This window comes from Neovison vison, chromosome 4 (assembly GCF_020171115.1).
Source record: "Neovison vison isolate M4711 chromosome 4, ASM_NN_V1, whole genome shotgun sequence".
Lineage (NCBI taxonomy): Eukaryota > Metazoa > Chordata > Mammalia > Carnivora > Mustelidae > Neogale > Neogale vison.
Genome location: NC_058094.1, coordinates 87,263,921 through 87,288,563, shown reverse-complemented (window position 1 = coordinate 87,288,563; position 24,643 = coordinate 87,263,921). Strand labels below are relative to the sequence as shown.

Below are 24,643 nucleotides of genomic sequence, written 5' to 3'. Positions count from 1 at the left end.
AGGGCTAGCGCGCGTTCTGCAGACTGGCGCGGCTCCCATCCCCTCACAGGAACAAGAATCCTCGCATTCTCGGGCGGGCTGGCGGCTTAGGGACCAAGAGCAGTTTCTCCACCGCACTCTCTCTGGGGCCGGCGACTTAAGCCCCTGTCCCTAGCCTCTCCAATTGCCACAATTTCCCCCCATGATCCTTTGCTCTTTTTGAGTGCTTTCAACCAGTCTCCAAGTTAATGCTGGTCCCCAGACGCAGGGCACTCTCGCTCGTATTGGGGTATTACTTTCCCACCGGTCGCCTCTGGTGGCTCCCTCCCCCTTTTGTTTATCTTCCGATATCAGTCCGCTGTTCCCATTCCGCTTTACCTGCCCACTGGCGTCTTCTGCCCCTATAGAGATCCAGACGTGTATAATTCTGATCTCAGGCTGATTTCATGGGTGATCGGAGTTTTTTGGTACGTAATCAGCTCACTTTGGGGTACCAGCTGAAAAGGCGCCTCTTCCTATTCCCCGGCCATCTTGTCCCCCCTCAGATCAATTCCAATAGGACACATTTATAAAACAATGTATGTTTATTTAGATTTACAGAGTGAGAATGACATGGATTGAAGGTTTGTCATTTTTATAGTCCAGAGTCTTTAAAAAGCCATTTGATTTTTTTTTTTTTCTTTTACTCCCTGATGTACCTTATTTACCACCGTGGTTTCAATTGAAGGGACACTGCTATGACCTACTCAGTGCAGGTCAACTGCACTTTGGCTAGAGAGGGTTTGCTGTAGTTCCTTTTCTTAACTTCCCCTTTCCTTTAGGGTCAAGGGAACCATCTCTGGATTATCTCCAGCTTCCCTCTAGCCATTAAAACCAGAAAGTCAATTACATTTCTAAGCTTTATTTTTTCTCTTTTCTACCCCTACCCTCATTTTACTGTAGTCATGGTATTTAATATCCTTCTTTACCGTTATCTGCAGGAAGAATTCACATGAATACTCTAGGCTGAGGTAGTTAAGTCAAGAAACAAACTGTGATATTAGTTTGACCACTGTTAGAGCTATGATTTTATGTCCTAATAACTTTAATTTCCAATGATCATTTTAAGCGCAAGTTAACAGAGGAGTAAAGACTTTATATTTTACTTTCATAATGTTATTTCATAACTTATTAAAAATTAATGTTGGGGGGGCACCTGGGTGGCTCAGTGGGTTAAAGCCTCTGCCTTCGGCTCAGGTCATGATCCCAGGGTCCTGGGATTGAGCCCCACATCAGGCTCTCTGCTCGACGGAGAGCCTGCTTCCTCCTCTCTCTCTGCCTGTCTCCTCTGCCTACTTGTAATCACTGTTTGTCAAATAAAAAAAAAAAAAAAAGAAAGAAAAAATTAATGATGGGATCTGAGAAATAGAGGAAGGAATGCTTACTACCAAACTCCGTTCTCTGGCTAATGTATCTGTCACACCTTAGCTGCTTCTGCACATCTATTTTTACCTTCATTTCTTAGAAATAAATTATTTCTTCTGAATTTTTCTTTTTCTTTTTTTTTTTAAAGATTTTATTTATTTGACAGAGAGAGAAATCACAAGTAGGCAGAGAAGCAAGCAGAGAGAGAGAGGGGAGGAAGCAGGCCCCCTGCATAGCAGAAAGTCTGATGCAGGGCTAGATCCCAGGACCCTGGGATCATGACCCAAGCTGAAGGCAGAGGCCTTAACTCACTGAGCCACCCAGGTGCCCCTCTTCTGAATTTTTCTATGTAGAAAATGTGGTTTCATGACACAGCAGAATTCAATGATGCTTTCAGTTTCCCTGTAGATTTACTTAATCTATGCTGTCTCTATTTCTTTTTGTATGAGAAGAAAAATAGTAGTTTACAGTTTTAAGATTGTTTTCTCATAGGCCTGAGGTTTAAAAGAATCTTTTTTTCTGTTTTCTGTTGTAATTGGCCCAAAAGTAAGACGGCACAGTTAGCTTATTCTGAATGAATATGTAGTTGGTAAAACATTTTCTTGTTGAATTCCATATGTGGTTCAATAAATAAAAATTCATTCACAGTGTTCTATTCGGACTTTGTCAATGGTGAATATTATCTACATCTTAAAAACCCTGATTTCAACCATTAGGGGAATATTGATATTGGCAGGGTAAGGTTTTTTTGTTTGTTTGTTTTGTTGGGTTTTTGGCCTTCTTGAATCAACTGTCTTTTTTCCCTAAAGCCTAGTTCAGTATCACACTGGCATTTGTCCATGCTGTGAAATCTTGTGTGTGTCATCTTAACCTTTCCTACCAATCTAGTTTTCCAAATTTCTTCAGCTTATTTTTATTTTCAAAGGGGTTATAGTTTTCTACTTGAGATTCTGTTGCCTGGAGAAGGCTATTGAAAGTACAAGCCCCAATTTGTCTTTTCCTCATCTTTCAGTAGAGATTGTCAAGGAAGAGTGCCAGGTAGCACTGATCTGGTAGCCTGTGTGAATCTTACTAAAAGAAGATGATCTAAGAATAGGCTCCTGCTTATCACACAGCCCTACCTTTCTTTCTGAACAGATGCAGTTATAAATTTTTCTCTTATCAAATAGGAACCTTTTCAGCCTACAAACAGAATAAATAAACTATTGGATTAGTAAAATGCCTTGTAAAGTTGTAGAAAATTGGAAGCTGTGTTCTTGTAGTGTGATAGTGATTTGAAAGAGTGGCCAGGAGGCCCACTTTCACACCCTTTTCCTCCCAGTGTGATGCTTCATTTCCATTAATTGCTATCTTTTTGCAGCACTCACATCGCTGGTCACCCTTGGTTTAAGGACAGTGCTCCCTCCTGGTTTGCCTCTTCCCATGTTCATTTTCCTTCTTGGTTCTTTGCTGGTTCCTCTTGTGTGCAGCTTCAGCAGATGTTTCTCAAACTTCTGTCCTGGCCCTCTTCCTGTCCTATGTGCCCTTGATGGGTAATCGAGGATATCCATGCTGCCTCCCCAAGGACTGCCGGGGATTAAGTATTTATGTGTCATGCTGCCTTTCTTGACCCAGCTCCAACCCCACCAAGCACCTAAGAATCCTGCAGATTCCACAGACCCAGTAAGCCCCAGCACTTAACCTTCCTTTGTCTAGTAATTGAGCAGTTTTCAGTTGGACTTTCTTGTACATTTTTTTCAGTCCATCTCACCCATAGATTCTGGTGATTCAGCCTAAGAATTGTCTCTAAAGTCAGATCTCTTCATTTATCCCATCTGCTACTAGTTAAGGCTCAGATTCCCTCATGCCTGGATGATTGTGTCAGTTTCTATCTGGTCTCCCTGCCACTGACCTTTCCTCATTTTCAGCCTATCAGAGTCATCATCCTAAAAGGAAAATCTGATCATTTCACACTTCTGCTTTAAAATACTTCTTTTGACTACTTCTTGTCCTTGGAATAGGTGTTCACCACCTTTAAGCTGTCTTGTGTGGCATTCTTGGTCACCTTCCCAGCCTACCTGATATATTCTCATTTCCCACTGCTCCCTTTCTGTGCTAGCCAACACATGTGCACAACACTAAATACTTTTTTTGTGGGTCAGCTATATTCTTCATGATATGTTTGGCTACTGGGCTTAATATGCTTTTCTCTCTTTGTCTCTAATTTTACTTCCAGTAACTTGTTAAACTGTAATTATACAAAGTATAAGTAAATCCTAACTGAGCAGAGTGCTGCAAAAATACATAGGGCTTACCTAGCATTTCCAGTCAGTGCCTGGTAACTCAGTGCCTGGTAACTCAGAGAGGATTTATGAAATAAATAGATGTCAGTGGTGAATTTAATAACATTACATGACATCTGAATGCAAACGGTCCTAGAAGGGAGATGGTTTTGGTCCCAGCTTTGCCAAAGCTAAAAGCCTATGTGGGTCATGGGATCTTTGCCTCACTTTCTTTTACTGATAAAGAGTTGAATTTGTTAGGCCTTAAGTTCTTTCTACTTTTGAAATTCTATCTTTCTGTTTTACCTTGTCTTGTATGGTGTTTCCATGTAAAGGAACTCTGAGTATTTTTCACTAAGGAGTCCCTGTACATGTTTTACATCCCTTGCTCTTTTTCCATGATTAGAACTCTCTAGAGGCACTTTCTTGATATCATACCATTTTAATCCTTAAACTGATTTCCCTTCTTATTTCCTCTCCTTTCCCCTGTTAGTGTTTGTTATAATATTGTTGAAAAGAGACAGCACCCAAGACTAAAATACCTACTTTTGTTTAGTAGTTGTGCATTGATTATACTCATTAGTAGATGTACTGCTCTGGTTAACTGTAGATTTTGACTTAATATAAAGTGGCTTAACTAATGATTTAGAAGTTGTTCATTAGAATATCCTTTATTAATGATTGTTACAGAAGGGGAGAAGGTTGAGGGTTGACACGGAATAAGTATCAAAAATAACATGGCAGTAGTGGCACTCTGAATTCTGTTAGTGCATCAATAAGTGTATTTTCAGCTCTTTTTTGCTACACAGATTTATAGTGTTTCCACATACAGAGGTGTGCTGTTCTATACAAATGCACACGCAGTTCTGGCCTTCATCAATATGGTTTAGAGGATCGTAGGTATGAGCCTCTAAACCCTGGAGGATTCTTCTGATCACCCACAATTAGTAATTTGCTATTTAGTGATTCCTGAAATTTTTCTCAGCACATTTATTTTTCAGTTGATGTTACATTTAAAGAAGAGATATTTAGATATCTATTTCTATACCTTCTCTTTAGCCTTAAGACCTTTTAAAAGTTTTCAGTGTGATTTTTGGATACCACTTAAAACCTATTTTATGGGGCAAAAATATTACCCACAGTGTTACAAAATAAGGAGTTTTAAATGAGGATTTTTTTTTTTTTTATAAAGAGAACCTTGATTTTTTAGTATTCAGAGTGGAAGGGGCAATATGCACATTCAATGGTCCTATATATTTCACTCTTTGAAAGGTTAACCTGTAATGGCCCCTGTCTCAGTCAGCTCTGGGTGCCTAACAAAATGCTCCAGACCAGGGTTCTTAAATGACAGACATTTATTTCTCACAGTTTTAGAGGCTGGAATTCTGAAATCAGGGTGTCAGCCACCATGTTGCAGTCCCAGTGAGAGTTTTCTTCCTGGCATATAGGCAGGTGCATCTAGCTGTGTGTTCGCATGACTTCTTTGTGCATAGGAGTAAAGACAGACTGCTGGTGCGTCTTCTTATAAGGACACTAATCATAATGCATCTGCACCCCCTCATTATGACCTCATTTAACCTTAATTCTTTTCCTCAGAAGCATCATCTTTAAATATTGCCATCTTTAAATATGGAAGTTAGGGTTATGGCTTCACATACAAATTTAGGGAGACACAAACATTCAATCCAAAGCATTTTGCCCAAGGCCTCCCAAAATGCATGCCCTTCTCACTTGCAAAATAACATTCATTTCATCCCAACAGCCCTGAGTGTCTTAATTCATTCCATTATTAACTCTGAAGTCTAATGTCCAAAGTTTCATCTAAATATCATCTAAATCAGAGGTGGGTAGGATTCTAGGTACAATTCATCCAGTGGCATAATTCCTCAACAACTATGAGCCTATGAAAGCAGACAAGTTAATATGCTTCCAAATACGATGCTGGGACAGGTATAGGACAGACATTTCCATTCCTAGAGGAAGATGGGAAGGAAGAAAGGGGTGACAAGTCTCAAGTCCAAAAACTACCAAGGAAAATTCCATTAGATTTTACGGCTCAGGGAAAATTCCCTTTAGTTCAGTGCTCTGCCTTTTAGGTCTACGGGGATGTCAGAATTATCCCCATTGCTCTGTGGGGCCTTGCACCCTTAGAGCTTTCTGCAAAGACCTCACCACTAAGGCAAGGAGAGGGCATTTTGGCCCACCTAAACCAGAAAGGTAGACCCATACTTTGGAAACCAGGATAAATAATCAGCCCTGTCCCCTGGGCCTGTGGTGAGTGGCAGCCCTGATGATCTCTTCAGCACCTTTGGAGTCATTCTTCCATTTATGTCTCTTTCAGTTCAAATGAGAGTGTTTTTGCTCATTCATCCACAATCTCTTTATCAAGTAATAGTCTAGACATACCTTTGGTGTTCTCTTTTAGGATGCTTTCTCATTTTTTACAATATGGACAGGCTGAGAATTTTCCAAGTCTTAAGTGCTACTTCCTTTTTTGCTTAACAATTCCTTCTTCAGTTCATCTCTCTCCTCTCTAATTTTACTCTTAAGAAGTCAGGAGGATGCAGCCTATACATTTTATATTTTAGTTAGAAATCTCTGCTGAATATCCATTTTCATGGCTCACAAGTTCTATCTTCTACAAAACACTAGAACGGGGTGCCTGGGTTGCTCAGTCGGTCAAGTGTATGCCTTCAGCTCAGGTCATGATCCTGGGGTCCTGGTATCAAGCCCAGCATTGGCTCCTTGCTCAGCAGGGAGCCTGCTTCTCCCTCTCCCTCTGCCTGCTGCTCCGCCTGCTTGTGCTCTCTCACTGTCTCTGACAATTAAATTTTAAAAAATCTTAAAACAAAATAAAATAAAACACCAGAACACAATTCAGCTGAGTTTTTTTTACCACTTTTATAACAAAAACTGTTGTCTTAATCAGTTTGGGCTGCTATAACAAAATACCATAGACTGAATGACTTAAACAACAGGTATTTAATTCTCACAGTTCTAGATTCTGGGAAGTCCAAGTTCAAGGTGCCAGTAGATTTGGTTCCTGGTGAAAGCCAACTTTGTGGTTTGTAGATGGCCACCCTGCTGTATCCTCACATGGCAAAAAGAGATATCTCTCTTACGTCCCTCATTGTAAGGGGGACGTAATTCATACGAACTCCATTCTCATGACTTCATTATTTTTGAAACTGTCATCTCTAATCACTACAATTAGGGATTAGGGCCTCAACATAAGAATTTTGATGGTATACAAACATTCAGTTCATAGTAATCTACTTTCCTCCTGTTTCTAATAGTCTCTTGCTCATTTCTGTTTGATACCTCACCAGAATTACCCTTAACATACATATTTCTAGAATGTACCTCAGAACTCCTCCAGCCTCTACCCATTAAGCAGCTGTAAAGCTACTTCCACTTTTTTAGTTATTTGTTACATCAGTACCTAGCTTGAGCTGCCATAACAAAATATCATAGACTTTGTGGCTTAAACAAAGCCACAGGGTTCCACCATGGCCAGTTTCTAGTGAAAACTTTGCTTTTCTTGTTTGTAGGCAGCAGGTATCTGGCTATGTGCTCTTGTGGCCTTTTCTGTTTGCTTGGTAGTGAGAGATGGAACTTTCTGATGTCTCTTCTTATAAGAACACTAATCCTATCGGATCTGAGCCCCACCCTATGGCCTCATTCAACTTTACTTTCTTGGAGGGCCATATGCACCCTTGTGTTCATAGCAGCATTGTCCACAATAGCCAAACAGTGGAAAGAGGCAAGATGCCCTTCAACAGACAAATGGATAAAGAAGATATGGTCCATATATACAATGGAATATTACTCAGCCATCAGAAAGGATGAACACCCAACTTTTAAATCAACATGGATGGAACTGGAGGAGTTTATGCTAAGTGCAATAAGCATAGAAAGATAATTATCATATGGTTTCACTTATTTGTGGAACATAAGGAATACCATGGAGAACATTAGGAGAAGGAAGGGAAAAATGAAGGAGGAGAAGTCGGAGGGGGAGATGAACAATGAAAGACTGTGGACTTTGAGAAACAAACTGAAGGTTTTAGAGGGGAGAGAGGTAGGGGCATGGGTTAGCCGGGTGATAGATATTAAGGAGGGCATGTATTGCATGGAGCACTGGATGTTATATGCAAACAATGAATCATGGAACACTACACCAAAAACTAATACAGTGTATGGTGACTAACATAATAAAAAAAAATTACTTTCTTGGTAGTCCTGTCTCCAAATACAGCCACTCTGAGAGTTAGGACTTCAACATATGAATTTTGGGGGGACACAAATATTCAAACCAGAGTATCCCTTCTTGTCCAGTTTTGTATAAACTTCACTTAGGAATCTACTATCTTCCTGGAACCTTTGCATACTTTTTTTCTTACTTGGATTTTTAAAATAATTGGACCTTCTATTGCCTCTTTACCCTCTCCCAAAACAGTATAGGCTGCCTTTGCAGGACAAATCACAGTGACATTCCTGGTCACTGTAATCCCAGGTGGCTGATATGCTTTGTTAAATTCTGATAGTTCTCATCGCTACAGACCGTGATGAACATTCTAGTTGCCTGGTCAGTATTGTCTAGTTTTTTATTTTTTTGTTTTTTTGTTTTAAGAGTTGGGTTTCAGGTTTCTGATTCATGCTTAGGATTACTGTGGCTTTGGTGAAGAATATTTTAAACTGGGTGAAAAGGCAAAAAAAAAATGTGGAATCAAGAAGTGAAAACACACTTGTTTATAGCTCAGTAAGCACTTGTGGTTAACAAATGTGTCTGTTCATCATTGCCAGATGACTTAAAATTTTATGGGAAAACATAAATTTTAAACAGAAGTAATTGTGCTGATTATAGGATAAAGATGTGAATTTCTTCAGAATATAGTTTTTAGGTTTTATAATCTAGACGTCTTCCTTGGAGCTTTCTAAGTTTTATCATGAAATTATGAAATGAATCCAATGGCAGCTTACAAAATTTACTGAGAAACTCGTTTTGATTTAACAAACAATAATCAGTATTGCAATTAATAAGAGTTTCACACATTGAATACTCACAGGAGCATAATATTGCTAGGTGTTTGGGAATCCTTTGTAAAAATTAAGCATAATTGTAACTTCTCAAAAGAAAAGATAATATGATTATGTACAAATACAATTCAGATTTCAGTGCATGTTAATGAAGACAGGTAAGATACAAACCGTGAATAGGTAAAACATCATTTGCGTTTTATTTTGAAATGTGTTGTTTATTTTTCTTCTTGGAGTATCACCTGAATCACAGTTAATTTGCATTCTCTGGATGCATATCATGTTCAGCTTAGGGAAGGGAAAATAAGTTAGAATCATCTTGGTTAGCAGTGAAATTCAGGCTAGTAAAATATTCCCCAAGTTCTTTATATCAATTTGTATTAGGGTTCATTTAGTTTATACATATTTATTGGTACTGATCCAGATACAGCACTGAGTTCATGGTTTAGTAGACAAAACTATTCATTTTATGTGCAAAAATGTTGGTAAGTAAGAGGTGCAGTGATGACATAAACAAGAGTAATAAACTCAGCTGGATGGAAAAAGAACTTTGTGTTCAGGGAGTTCACCAGGGAGATGGTGATGAAATTCTTTCTTAAAAGTATGGTCTAGTTTTCACCTTCCTATAGAAAGAATAAAAAATACTGAGTAGAGCTGGGGAATTTGAGATTAGAGGGGCTAGAAATAACAAGTAACAAAGAACTTTCTTTACACTGGAAATTAGTTTGGATTTTATCTAGTAGATAACCATTGAAGGGTTCAAGCCCAAGCGTGGCTATTATAAATTTATACTTAAAAAGAACACTGTAGTGGGCCTTATGTACCATAAATTAGAATGGCCAGGTACTAGAATGAAAAGGTCCGTTAAGGTCAGCCTATTGTATTAACTAAGAGGCATCTCAATCTTAATATATCCAAAACTGATATCTTCATTACCAGTATTCTTCCCTCTCAAGGCCACCCCCTCCCCCAACACAAAAACACACAAAGAAAGCTGGTCATCTAGAAATCTTCCCTGTCTCAGTAAACATTAATTATACTTCTCCTTTCTTAAGCCAAAACATTGGAGTCATTCTTGACTCTTTCATTTCCCACTTGCAGTCCATCAACAAATTCTGTTGGCTCAATGTTCAAAATATATCTAGCTTCCAGGCACTTCTTACCACCACTGTCCCCACTCCTCACCTCCCAGATGCAAGCTACTGTCATCTCTCCAAGGTTGCCACAATAGTCTCTCTGTCTCTCTCTCTCTCTCTCTCTCTCTCTCTTTTTTTTCCGCCACAGTAACCTCCTAACTGGTCTCTCCATTTCTTCCTTTCTACCCTCAGTCTGTTCTCAGCAAAGCAGATTATGCACCTTCCTCATTGATTTCCCAACACACTCAGAGGAAATAACACAAGTCTACCCAATGGTATAAGACCTTGGATTCTCTCTCTGGTTGGCTTTTGTCATCTGATCTCCTATGCCCTGCCACCCAGGTTTAGGCAGACTACATTTAGTCCTAGCTAGAAGAGGAATGGACTCTTCTCTGAAGGGGTGAAATGAATTTTTGGGGAAAGCTGAGACTTCTAGTGAGGATATTGAAGCCACCAGAATACCATCCTGTTTCTTTTGGCATTTAGAGGGCCTAACTGAGCATAAAAAGACTATAACCAATCATTTGAAATTGAGGATAGGGATATTCTCAATCATATGTATTCCTAGGACTCTAGCCCTCCTTCATTTTATAAGGCTGGGATTTCCATTTTTACTAACAACTGTTCTATCTACTATTCATATATATGGATAGAAATTACTAGATCCTGTGGCATACTTTCTGTATGACTCCTTTGATTCCTGTTTCTTAATCATTTAAGTCTTTGGTGTGCATGTGCTTTCTCTCTCTCTCTCTCTCTATATATATATATACACACACACACACACACACACACACACACATATACCAGAAAGTAATAGATTAGGACATAGAGTTATTTAAAGGTATTTAAAATTTCACAAGTAACTAACAGAAGCAGCCATATAAAACCACTTTGGTTCTAAAGGTGTGTATCATTTTGGGGGTTGGGGGGGAAAGCTATAAAATATCTTTAAAAAGAGTAAAATGTGAACTGATTATACCATGGTAATCCAGAGTTAGTACAACAAGAAGAATTTCAATAATCATAGCTGGTAGTAGCCGTGTCAAGTATCTGTTCAGGACAGAATTTCTACTTGACTGGAAGCTGATAGACTTTAAAATCCCCAGATGTCCATCCCTGAGGCTTGCTGTGCTGTCATCCCAACTTCTGTGTGTGTATGTGTATGTGCATATGTGTCTGTCTGTCATTCTGTGTGTGCAAGTAATGATGGGTGAGAACTGAGGGGAAAAAAGGAGTGGTGGGCACTTTTGATGATTTGCATGAAGAAGAGAAAAAGCACCAGTTTCAGAAAACAGTAGGCCATATACTCTAATGCAAGACGCTGTGTAGATTAGTTGAATGGGAGATCTATGAAGATAGAGAGTAATAAAAGGCGAAATTCCATATTACTATGTAGCCAATGTTTGGTTAATTAAATATAGTAACTTAGAGTATGACAAATATATTGTGAAAAGTATTTCTCTTAGAAAAACTTAGAGATGTTTCTGTTCTCTAAAGGAGGATCATTTCAATATCTCAACATCGGTATATCCCCACATACTAATTAGTTCCACTTGGTACTTTCTTGTATAATTTTCATTAATTTCTTGTAGAGTATTTCTTATATAAATGTTCATGAAAGTTATCATTATAATACATATTAATTCATTAACATAACCTACTTAGAAGTTGACTTTGTATGTAAATGGGCCCAGGCTATATATCAAGTAAATACCTATATATTTCAAAAAAGTCATTTAACCCAGGAGTCTCAGATACATTTTGTTCTTATATCATTTACTTGATTCCTTGTGGCCTCTTAGCCATTTAAGACCAGATTTTTTTAAGAGCAGTTAGCTGATAAATCATTCACACATTCATTTGGCAGGTGTTAGCTTTTAAGTTAATATTTTCCATTTTTAACTAAGAACTGTTTTATCTGCTCTTCATATATATGGATAGAACTTACTATATCCCATGGTATACTTTCCATATGAATACTTTTATTCCTCTTTCTTAATCATTTAAAGTCTTTGGTGTTATATATTACTATTTATACATTTAATCGTAGTGACACTTAACTCTTCAATATTTAGTACTGTGACAAAAGTATCCTTTTCTTTTACAGTGCAATGATCAGTGTTAACACTCTGACCATGTCCAGCCATAACGAGATCCTCCATTTCTCAACTGGATATGCTTTCTTTACATTTTAAACAAGTCTTATGTTTTAACATAATAGAGTAGGAAAAAAGCATCAGTTACAATTTCCTGTTTTTGACCAGCATTTACCTGAGAGACATTTTGGTTCATGACTTGTAAGGACACTCAACTTCTAGGATTTGACCTGCCAGTAATTCTCTCTGATCTTAAGAAAGTCATGTGAGCAAGTGATTTTTTTTAGTTTTCTTATATGTCAAAATGGGAGATTAATATTTTCCTTATCTATTTCATAGGGTTATTGTAGGTCAAGTATGATAATAGATTTAAAAATGCCTTGAAAAGTTAACATTGACAGTGACCATGTTGACAATGGCTGCTACTATTACATGTGTGATGGACCATGCCCTGCACTATGAGCTTTCTTTATTATATCTCCTGATATTTGCAGTGTTCTTGAGAATGGCTAATACCGTCCCCATTTAAAAATGAGGACACTATTTAAAAAAAGATAAGCATAGTTAAGGTATTTGAGGATTTTAGAAGGGAAGGAATAGTTGCTTCTGGCTGTAATTCAGTAATCACCTCCTGGTCAAAGTGATATTTTGACCGAGTCTTACAGCATTTATGCAAAATGTTGTCTTGCTGGCACAGAAATGCCTTTTCATACCACCCATTTAATTCATCTTCATTTGTAAAAGCAGTATCTCTTATGCCCAGATTGAAAGCTTGCTTCAAATATACAGTTGTCTTAGGTTGCTTTGTACTTTTTTATCCCTCACAGAAAGTGGAAATTACACTGCCTTAATTTCTTTAGGGAAGGCAGGCCACTGGTTTCTCCCAAGGCTGTGTTGGAAGGATGTTCTCTATGAGAGACTTTATAGTGCTTTGTAGAGAACATTGTGGTGTTCTAGTCCTGTGGTAGAGCCTAGATGGCACTGCTCAACATTCTGGTTTACCAAGCCTACTTAAGTCACCAGGCATGCTGCAGTGCACCAGGACTTTAGTGATAGTCAGTACCATACAGTGTGTTTATTCCATGTGGCAGTATACAAGGGTGATAATCAATACCATATGGGGTGTTTATTCTACACTGCAGTACACCAAGGTTCTAGTGATACTACCATAAAGCATGTTTTCCTATACTGCAATGCATCATGGCTGTGGTGATAGTAATACCACAGAGTGTGCTTATTAAAATCCTATACAGTGTGCTTATTCTATGCCACAGTATACCAGAGCTGTGATGGTAGTACCATTAAGTATGTTTGTCCTGGGGATGTCTGGGTGGCTCAGTTGGTTAAGCATCTGCCTTGGGCTCAGGTCATGGTCTCAGGGGTTGAGCCCTACATGGAACTCCTTGTTTGGCAGGAGTCTGCTTCTCCCTCTCCCTCTGTGTCCCCACTGCTCATGCTCTCTCTCTCTCTCTCTCAAATAAATAAATAAAATCTTCAAAAAAAATTATGTTTACTCTATGCTGAAGCACCTGGGCTGTAGTGATAGATAATACCATAAAGCATGTTTATTTTGTAAGTTATTTAGTGCTATGTATCTTCAGCAGAAACCATAGTTTTAGGAATATTGCCAGGATTTATCATAAAAATCTTCAGAGAGAGTATAGTTAGTAGCAATGTGATTCATCTTAGATATATAGATATTTCTGCTATAATAACTACGTGTTTCTGCAATGTCTTGCCTTTATACAATCTGTCAAAGTTCTATGGAAACTGTAAGGTTGGACAGACCACTAAAACCTATTTCACTTTTAGTCAGAGCTGCACAAGACAATATTTAGTACCCAAGGAGAGAACTTTATGCAACTCAGGCAGACTACTGAGTATGGGTAGAGGCTGCCAAGGCAGATACTCAGCCACACAGACCCAAGAGAGTGTGCTTTGCCATACCACCTGATTTCATGGGCCCTGGCACTCTGAACAGCACCTGCTGTCACTGGTTGATGGGAGAGGTTCCATGCCTACTGCATAGTTTTAGGGATAGGCCCTGACTGTAGGTTCAAGTTTTAAAAATTCATCAAATATGTCCACAAATTCTCCTATAGTTAACATATCCCTGAAACCTAGGGCATTTCTCTTTGCTGCTAAAGATCCTAATTCTCCTCCCATTGCTCTGGCTGCCCTACATGAGAAAAATGGTGTGTATGTACCAGAGTGACCTTTCTGTTATCCTGACTCCTTTTCCTATTCACCAATTGAGGTGAGCCACTTTTTATTAAAGTAACAACTATTGCGGCAGAGGAGACTCAATGATTACTTCCTAGTTAGTGCCTTTCTGTAATACTTGTTTTCATTCCTCTACTTCCCTCTCCCGTAGTGACTAGTACTGCCAACCTGACATTGTGCTTGTTCATATCCTTCCCCCATTCTGTTTCCTTCCTTACCTTAAGAAATAGTAGCAAGATAGGTACATACCTCAGGAAACAGTAGTTTAAGATAGTGCTCGGTGTGGCCTTGCTTAATATGTGAACACAGGCTATTGGCACTTAGAGAAAGGAAGGAATGGAAAGTTAAGAGTGAGGGCAAAATGAAGAAGGGGAGAAAGAAATGGAAATGAAATTAAATTCTATAATGAAAACATTGGTGCTATTTAAATATTAATTTTTATTATTCACTATTAAAAAGTTGGCTAAAGGGGTAAAGAAAACTACTATCAGTGTCTATTATTATTAGCAGGATACTATGCTAGACACTTAGCTTTTGTTATTTTATTTCATTTATTTTTTTAATTAAAAAAGTAATAGAAAAACATAAGTATACTTACCACCTAGAATTAATAACATTTTAATCTTTTGTCTTTGTTTGATCCACATATTTTTATAATAGAAACAATATGACAAATAAGTGTGAAATCCTGAGTCATGCTCCTCTCTTTCTCAAGTATGGTTTTCTATGTATCCTGCTAGTCATATTATATACTTATGTTACACATATATCTGCAACAGTACTTTATTGTTTTCTGTGCTTAAAAAAATAACATTATAGGTATCATACTCTACACATCTTGTTCATCCCCTCTTGTTTTTGAGATCTGTCCATACTGATACATATAGACCTGGTCCACTGTTGCTCTACATGTGTTCTGTTGTATGCACACAGCATGGCTTACCTTTCCTCCTACTGATTTGTGCTAGCTCCAGTTTTCTGCTCTTAGGGTGAAACAGTACTGAGGTATGCATCCTTATTTAAGTCTCCTGGTGTTGTGACAGTTTCTGGGACGTATATGGGTTTTAGGTTATACACACTGTCAACTTTAGTTCTCTCATTTAATTCTTAAAAATGTTTTTTGAGGCAGGTGGATGATCCCCATTTTACACATGAAAAATTGTGTTGAAATGCTATCTGTCTTGCCTGAACTTAATTAATCAGAGAGCCAGTACTTAAATTCAGATTAAATTCCATCTATATAAATATCGAGCCCGAACATTCAGCATTCCTCAGAAATCCTTACCTTTAATCTTTGTGATCATTAGAACATTTGCAACCATTTGTATCATTTCCAAAGTGGAGAATCAAAGCAGTTAATGAGGTAGCGGGAGCATATAAGAAAGGAGAAGGACCAATAAGTGATGTTACTTCCTTTGTTGTGGTTATCAAAAGAGTTAAAATTTTGGTGTAAAAACATGCTCTGTGAAATGATGGGTCTGAGTCTTCTGTGTTTGCAAGACTGTTTCATTATGATGGAAAACTATTTTGTATGTTGCTTAAAATGCAACATGTATGTTACTTTGATTAAAAAGGTGTCACAGTATGTTAGAGTCTATACATTGCAAAGTTTACAAACCATTTTCTTGAGGTGAATAAAGCGATCTTAATGTGGTTCTTTTTTTCATGATATTTTATTCACAGTTGACCATATGTCTATTTTACTCTATTTTGCTTCCCCCCCCCACCTTCTAGGTAGAAAATCTGGCGTATTAATTGTGAAAATTCTAGAGCTGCATGAGGAATGCACCATCCAAGTGGCTATGTGTGAGCATTTAGCAGGGCTGCAGGCCAACAGCCCTTCTCAAGGTGAGGTCCCCAGGACTGGCCTGAAGGTTCTGTTCACAAAGGAGACTGCTCACCACCTCAAGGGACATCCCGAAGACATCGTCCATATCTACCCTCCCTGGTGAGTGCAAAGAACTGATTCCAGCAGTCACTAACTGTGAGTTTGTCTTAAAAGATATTTTTATGATGAACATTTTTGTCACCTTATAATGGAGAAATGCCAGGATAAGGAAGCCAATATTTGACATAGATTTTATGTAACAGAAGTGCTGAACTGTATTTGAATGCTTGTTTGAACTTTTGGCAGGAAATTTTTGATAATTTGAGGGCAGAGGGGTGAGGAAGAAAAAACCATATCAAGATTTCTGTCAAAGTGGTATCTTATAAATCTGGCTGTTTTTGTTTTTGTCTTTCTTTGAAATATAATTTTAGTAAGAGGCATTGTGTGACAATATGATAATATACAGTAATTTAATATTTCTTTACTAATCACTGTGGGAAGGATGAAAAGAATAATTCCCTATAGGGTATTATTTTTTATACAAATAGAAGAAAATATTACTATTTCTTTTAAAGATTTTATTTATTTATTTGACAGAGAGAGATCACAAGTGGGCAGAGAGGCAGGCAGAAAGAGAGAGGAGGAAGCAGGCTCCCCGCTCAGCAGAGAGCCCGATGCGGGGCTCGATCCCAGGACCCTGGGATCATGACCTGAGCCGAAGGCAGAGGCTTACCCACTGAGCCACCCAGGTGCCCCAAAAAATTACTATTTTTGAGGGAACATTTGAGCAGCCTTATTTTAAAAGCTGACTCTTGATTTTACTGGAAGATTTTTAGAAGTCTCATTCATCTGTTATATTCTTAGGTTTGAAGTTGACTTATAGGTCTTTAAAGTTAAGCATCCCAGGGGCGCCTGGGTGGCTCAGTTTCTATAAGCAGCTACCTTCAGCTCAGGTCATGATCCTGGGGTCCTGGGATTGAGCCCTGCATGGGAAGCCTGCTTCTCCCTTTCCCACTCCCCGGCTTGTGTTCCCTCTCTCGCTGTGTCTCTCTCTGTCAAATAAATAAATAAAATTTAAAAAAAAGAAAAAAAGAAAGAAAAAGTTAAACATCCCTCCCACAGGAATCTTTTTTTCATGGTGTCCATAGTAAGTGATTCTCAGTCTTTACTTAAACTCTTACCCTAACAGTCTGCGGATGACATAGGGTAACTTGCATTTTGTTTGTTTTTTAATATATCTTTTTGAATAGTTTAAGATACATACAGGATCATACACAAATTCTCAGTACACATTTCTACAAATAATCACAAAGTGACTAGGTAATTTATTTTTTTTCTTTTTTTTTTTTTAAGATTTTATTTATTTATTTGAGAGAAAGAGAGATACAGCACCGAGCAGGGGCAGGAGGAAAGGGAGGGAGAGAGGCAGACTCCCCACTGAGCAAGAGCCTGTTTTGGGATCATGACCTAAGTGAAAGGCCACCACACAACTAACTGAACCACCCAGGTGCCCCAACTATGTAATTTTTATTCATATAAGAAATAGAATGCATTGCATACCTGGGACCACCCCAACCCCCTCTCATTTCTTCCTCCCCCTCCCACACAAGGTGACTATCATCCTGACTTATGATATAAAAGATTCCTTGGACTATTTGAGAATTTCATATAAATAGAACCATGAAGAAATCATACAATATGCATTCTTTTTCACCTTACTGCTTTCACTTAATATTATGCTTGGGAGATTCATCAGTAGTTTTACATTTAGCAATTCATTTTTATTGCTTTATAGTATACCATTGTGTTAATTTATGCAATTAATGCATCTGTTCTTCTGTTTATAGTTAAGTCTCTTTAGTTTGAGGATATTATGAATAATTTTGTAATGACCAACTGTCATTACAAATACAATACAATACAATACCAGTGGGGCACCTGGGTGCCTCAGTCAGTTCAGTGTCTGCCTTCAGCTCAGGTCATGATCCCAGGGTCCTGGGATCAAGACCCACAAGCTCCCTGATCAGTGAGGAGAGTGCTTCTTCCTCTGCCCCCTCCCCTTTGCTTGTGCTTGTGCTCTCTGTCTCTCAAATAAAATCTTAAAAAAAAAAAAAAAAAGAATACAGTGCCATTAATTCTCTCTCTGAAATTTCGCATCATCCTAAAATCATGCTATTATTTTTCTACCATGTTAAAAAAATCTTTTTATTAACATGTAATGTATTATTTGCCCCAGGAGTACAGGTCTGTGAATCATTAGACTTACACATTTCACAGCATTCACCATAGCACATACCCTCCCCAGTGTCCATAACCCAGCCACCCTGTCCCTCCTGCCCACCCCCCAGCAAACTTCAGTTTGTTTAGTGAGATTAAGAGTCTCTTATAGTTTGCCTCCCTCCTGATCCTATCTTGCTTCATTTTTTCCCTCCTTAGCCCCCATGATCCCCTGCCCTGCCTCTCAGATTCCTCATAATTCGTCATATCAGAGAGATTGTATGATAATTGTCTTTCTCTGATCGACTTATTTCACTCAGCATAATATCCTCTAGTTCCATCCACGTCGTTACAAATGGCAAGATTTTGATGGCTGCATAGTATTCCATTGTGTATATATATACCACATCTTCTTTATCCATTCATAGTATTTATCCATTCATAGTATTCCATTGTGTATATATATACCACGTCTTCTTTATCCATTCATCTCTTGATGGACATCTAGGCACGATCCATAGTTTGGCTATTGTGGACATTGCTGCTAGAAAGATTCGGGTACACATGCCCCTTTGGATCACTACATTTGTATCTTTAGGGCAAATGCCCAGTAGTGCGATTGCTGGGTTGTAGGGTAGCTCTATTTTCAACTTTTTGAGGAACCTCCATACTATTTTCCAGAGTGGCTGTAGCAGCTCGCATTCCCAACAACAGTGTAGGAGAGTTCCCCTTTCTCCGCATCCTTGCCAATATCTTTAGTTTCCTGACTTGTTAATTTTAGCCATTCTGACTGGTATAAGGTGGTATCTCATTGTGGTATTGATTTGTCTTTTCCTGAGGGCAAGTGATGTGGAGCATTTTTCATGTGTCTGTTGGCCATTTGGATGTCTTTGCCAAAATGTCTATTCATGTCCTCTGTCTATTTCTTGATTGAGTTATTTGTTCTTTGGGTGTTGAGTTTGACAAGTTCTTTATAGATTTTGGATACTAGCCCTTTATCTGATAGGTCATTTGCAAATATCTCCTCCCATTACATCAGTTGTCTTTAGTTTTGTTGACTGTTTCCTTTGCAGTGCAAAAGCTTTTAATCTTGATGAAGTCCTAATAGTTCATTAAAAAAATTTTTTTTTAATTCATCTTGACTGTACTTCCTCTTTCCACCATGGCTATATTGACCCCATTCTCTACTGAGCCTGTTTGTTCAGGCTTCCATCCCAGCATTTCCCATACCTCACCCCTGGCATCGTCAGTGACCTCAGTGAGCTCCAGGCTGCTTCTCCTATGGTCACTTGTGTGGCCATCATGTCTCCTTGCAGTGCAGTGCTCACTCCTGCTTTGTTTCCCTGCCTCCCCTGTGCTCCTCATGCCTTTCTCTGGCTTCTCACAAAGAAAGTGCTCTGCTGGGCTCAGTACTAGACCTCTTTTCTATCTTGTCCACCTCACCCCCTTGGTGCTTTCATTTCATCTTGTAACTTTAAATGCCAGCGGCACACTGATCCCTCCTAGAACTATCTGTGACCCACCCTCTGCTCCATCACCAGAGCAGCATTCCTTACTGCCTGAGGCATGATTCCACTTGGGTGCTGAAGGCATGGCAGAGTCAAGCTCCTGACCCTCCCTCTGCTTCCCCACATATCCTCAACTCCTCTTTTTCTCATAATCTCCCTTCTGCCTTTGGGAACATTCTGGTAGCTCCACTTCCAAATGCAAACAGAGTCCAGCACTTCTTGCCACCTCTACTGTCAGAACATTTCCAGGTAATCATTGTCCTCTGGATTATTGCAACAGTTCATTAAATCAACTCCTTGCTTCTTTCCATGCTCTCCTGTCTCTTTCAAGACAACTAAAGCTATGAATGTGTAAGTTGTCATGCCACTTTTTGGCTCCACATGCCCTAGTGTCTGCTCACCTCATACACAAACCCCTCCTGAGCTCTGCGGCCTTATCTCCCACCCCTTTCCTTCCCCAGCTCTATCGTGGCCACCCATGACTCTACTCTGGTCCTCAGATTCCACACCACTTTCCCCCTGGGGCCTGGATTCTTACCATTGCCTGTGCTGGGGTGCTCTATCCCATTCCTCCCCATGTCTGCATGGTGTGCAATTTTCTTATCTTCTCTGGGCATTTATTCAGGTGTTACCTTCTCAAGAATCCTTCCTTTGGTCCCATATCTAAAATTGGAAACTATCTCCTTCCTCATGCTTTATTGTCCTTTCCTACTTTGTTTTTCAAAGTCAAGCAAATTGAAGTATTTTAGTTTAGAATTTTGCTATGGAATGAGTGAGCAATTTCCTCCCTGTCCTGTCAGTGCTCCTCCTGTCTAGGGTCTTGTTCCTGTAATTTCTTGTGTTCTTTCAACTGTTTTATTGAAGTCCTTTCTAGAAGCTTATGGTAAAACTCAGTATATTGAGAGTATTTGATGTTTGCAGTGTCCTGTTTTATCTTCTTATATAAACAACAGTTTATGGTTTCATTTATTGTATTTCAACAAAAATATGTAAATTCAAAGTATGCTGAGTTTTTTTACAGTGAGACACTGAAAACTCTAGCTCAGTTATGTTTGGAACTACATTTAGAAACATTTGTGTACTCTTAATCCTGGCTTTTGCCCCTATGTTTTGTTCATTTTATTTATATATTTATTTTTTTAAATTTTATTTATTTATTTTAATTCCTGTATAATTGATGTACAGTGTTATATTAGTTTCAGGTATATGATACAGTGATTAAACAATTATGTACATTACTCAGTGCTCACTACAATAAGAGTACTCTTAATCCTCTTCACTTATTTCAGCCATTACTGCACCAACCTCCCCTCTGGTAACCACCAGTTTGTTCTCTACATTTAAGAGTCCGGTTTTTTGTCTTTTTACTTTATTTGTTTCTTTTCTTAAATCCCATATATAATTTCATTATTTTTTACAACTGGATAATATACGTATATATTTTACACACACACACACACACACACACACACACACACACACACCACAGTCTCATGTTTAGTTTTTTAATCCATTTTGAGTTTATTTTTTTTTAAAGATTTTATTTATTTATTTGACAGAGAGATCACAAGTAGGCAGAGAGGCAGGCAGAGAGAGAGAGAGAGAGAGAGAGGAGGAAGCAGGCCCCCTGCTGAGCAGAGAGCCCGATGCGGGACTCGATCCCAGGACCCTGAGATCATGACCTGAGCCGAAGGCAGCGGCTTAACCCACTGAGCCACCCAGGCGCCCCCATTTTTAGTTTATTTTTATGTATGGTGTGAGAAAGTGGTCCAGTTTCATTCTTTTGCATGTTGCTGTTTAGTTTTCCCAACACCATTTATTGAAGAGACTGCATATTCTTATTTTCTTTGTCATAGATTAATTAACCATATAATCATGGGTTTATTTCCAGGCTCTTTACTCTGTTTCATTGATCTATGTTTGTACTTTTGTGCCAGTACCATACTTTTTTGATCTACTATCGTTTTGAAGTATATCTTAATATACTTGATGTCTTTTTTTTTTTAAGATTTTATTTATTTATTTGACAGACAGAGATCACAAACAGGCAGAGAGGCAGGCAGAGAGAGAGGAGGAAAAGCAGGCTCCCTGCTGAGCAGAGAGTTGCTATCTTGATATACTTGATATAAGTATATACTTGATACAAATATATCTTGATATACTTGTTATCTTGATATCCCAGTATATCTGGGATTGTGATATTTCTAGTTTTGGTTTTTTTTTCAAGATTGCTTTGGCTATTCAAGGTCTTTTGTGGTTCCATATAAATTTTATTGTATTTCTGTGAAAAATGCTGTTGGTATTTTGATAGGGTTTGCATTAAATCTGTGGATTGCTTTGGGTAGCATTGACATTTTAGCATTATTTGTTCTCCCAGTCCATGAGCATGGAATGTTTTTCAGTTTCTTTGCGTCGTGTTCAGTTTCTTTCATCAGTGTTACATAGTTTTCAGAATACAAGTCTTTCACCTCTTTGATGACATTTATTCCAAGCTATTTTATTCTTTTTGGTGCAGTTGTACATCAAATTGTTTCATTAACTACTCTTTCTGCAACTTTATTATTAATGTATAAAAATGCAACAGATTTCTGTATATTGATTTTGTATCTTGCAAACTTACTGAGTTTATCAGTTTTAGTAGTTTTTTGAAGGAGTCCTTAGGGTTTTCCAAATGTAGTAACATGCCATCGGCAAGTGGTGAATATTTTACTTCTTCCTTACCAATTTGGATGCCTTTTATTTCTTTTTATTGTCTGATTACCATGGCTAGGACTATGTTGAATAAAAGTAGTGAGAGGACATCTTTCTCTTGTTCTTAATCTTAGGGGAAAAGCTTTCAGTTTTTCACCATTAAGTAGGATGTTAATTTTTGGTTTTTCATAGTTGGACTTTATTATGTTGAGATATGTTCCCTCTACCTTTGTTGAGGGTTTTTATCATGAATGGATGTTGTACTTTGTCAAATGCTTTTTCTTTATCTACTGAAATGATCATTTTTTTATCTTTTCTCTTGTTGATATGGTATATCACATTGATTGATCTTTTTCTTAAATAAGTGGATAAAGTTAAACTCAGAATTGTTATGTAGGTCCCTATAGCAGGATAATGCCTCTAATTCTCCATACTTTTAGCATAGATTTCCCCCTTCCATTTAAAAGTATTTAATTGGTTTTTCTAGTAGGTATCTAAAACATATAATACAGATTACAAAAGGTATCAAAGGATATACAGTGAACCATGAGTCTTCTTCCCATATTTGCTTTTCCCAGCCACTCAGTTCTCACCCAGCCATTCATACTAGTTTCTTACATACCATTCAGAGATGGGGTGTGTGTCACACACTCACAACTATATATAGAGAGAGATGCATATATAATATAAACTTACTTATGTATTTCCTGCTGTTATTCTTTTTTACAAAAATATGTCCAACAATAGTTCTGTGTCATGCTTTTTCATTTTAAAAATGCATCTTGGAGATCATTCATTAACAACATGCTAGTATATTAATAGTTGCTACATTCTTTTTGCACTGACTTCTAATTTAAAGATACCATTGTTATTCAATCAGACCCTTTGAATGGACATGTAGGTTGCTCCTCCTCTTTGGTTGCTACAAACAGGACTACATCATTTTCTACATGTGTTTCTTTAAATATTCTTGCTGGATGAGAAGATATATACCTCTTTGATGTTAGCAGACATTATTAAACTATTTTACATTTCTACTAGCGGTATACATAAAGTGCCTATTTTCCTTTTACTAACCTACTGTACTGTTCTTCACCAATTTAAAAGCTGGAAAATGAAGTTTGTAATTTTAATTTGCATTTCTTTTGCTGTAATATGGGCTTAGGCTTCATTCCCTGTATTTAAGAACCATGTATATTTTATTTTCTGTGAAATGCCTGTTGATGACTTTTGACCTGTGTTTTCTTGGATTATTGATCTTTATCTTAGTATTGATCTTTATCTTGTAGAAATGATAAGAATAGCTCCTTGTCAATCATATACATTAGAAGTGATAAGAATAGCTCCTTGTCAATCATTTACATTTCAGTGACTTTTCTCCTGGTTTGTCATTAGTCTTTTAACTGTTTTACGGAACAGAGGTTTTTTTGTTTGTTTGTGAAAAGCAGTGTAGTCTATTTTTCCATGACCAAATTACCTAACTTTTTTTTTTTAAGATTTTATTTATTTATTTGACAGAGACAGAGACAGCAAGAGAATATAAGCAGGGGGTGTGGGAAAGGGAGAAGCAGGCTTCCCGCTGAGCAGGGAGCCCAATGCAGGGCTCGATCCCAGGACCCCAGGATCAAGACCTGAGCTGAAGGCAGATGCTTAACGACTGAGCCACCCAGGTATCCCTGAATTACCTATCTTCTGTAGTTTCTGCATTTTATATCAAAGTGGTAAGGAAGTTAAGATCTTTCTTACTGTGAGATTTTGTTTTATTCTAATACTTTTATGGATTAGTTACTTAAAATTTTTTACATTTATATATTCATTTATTTAAATTCATGTTAACATATAGTGTATTATTAATTTCAGGGTAAAATTTAATGATTCATCAGTTGCATAACACCCAGTGCTCATTACATCAAGTGCCATACTTAATGCCCATCACCCAATTATCTGTTCTCCCCACCTACCTCCCCTCCAGCAACCCTCAGTTAAGAATCTCTTACAGGGGCACCTAGGTGGCTGGATGGTTAAGCATCTACCTTTGGCTCAAGTCATGATCCCAGGGTCTTGGGATTGAGCTCCCCATTGGGCTCCTGGCTCAGCAGGGAGCCTGCTTCTTCCTCTCCCTCTCCCTCTGCCTATCCCCCTGCTTATGTGCTCCCTCTTTGTATCTGTCTCAAATGAATAAATAAAATCTTAAAAAAAAAAAAGAGTCTCTTACAGTTTGTCTCCCTCTCTGTTTTTATCATATTTTATTTTTCTT

The 24,643-nt window shown here is 38.1% G+C and overlaps 1 protein-coding gene across 8 annotated transcripts in view; it reads left to right on the top strand.

The window, feature by feature from the left end:
- SPIDR (scaffold protein involved in DNA repair) overlaps nt 1–24,643 on the top strand; it is a 693,030-nt gene that overhangs the window by 343,737 nt on the left and 324,650 nt on the right. For all 8 annotated transcript variants that reach the window (XM_044245633.1, XM_044245631.1, XM_044245632.1 and 5 more), the window contains one exon: nt 15,877–16,090. In XM_044245633.1, the coding sequence (XP_044101568.1) occupies nt 15,877–16,090 (214 nt within the window). The remainder of the gene's footprint in view (nt 1–15,876; nt 16,091–24,643) is intronic.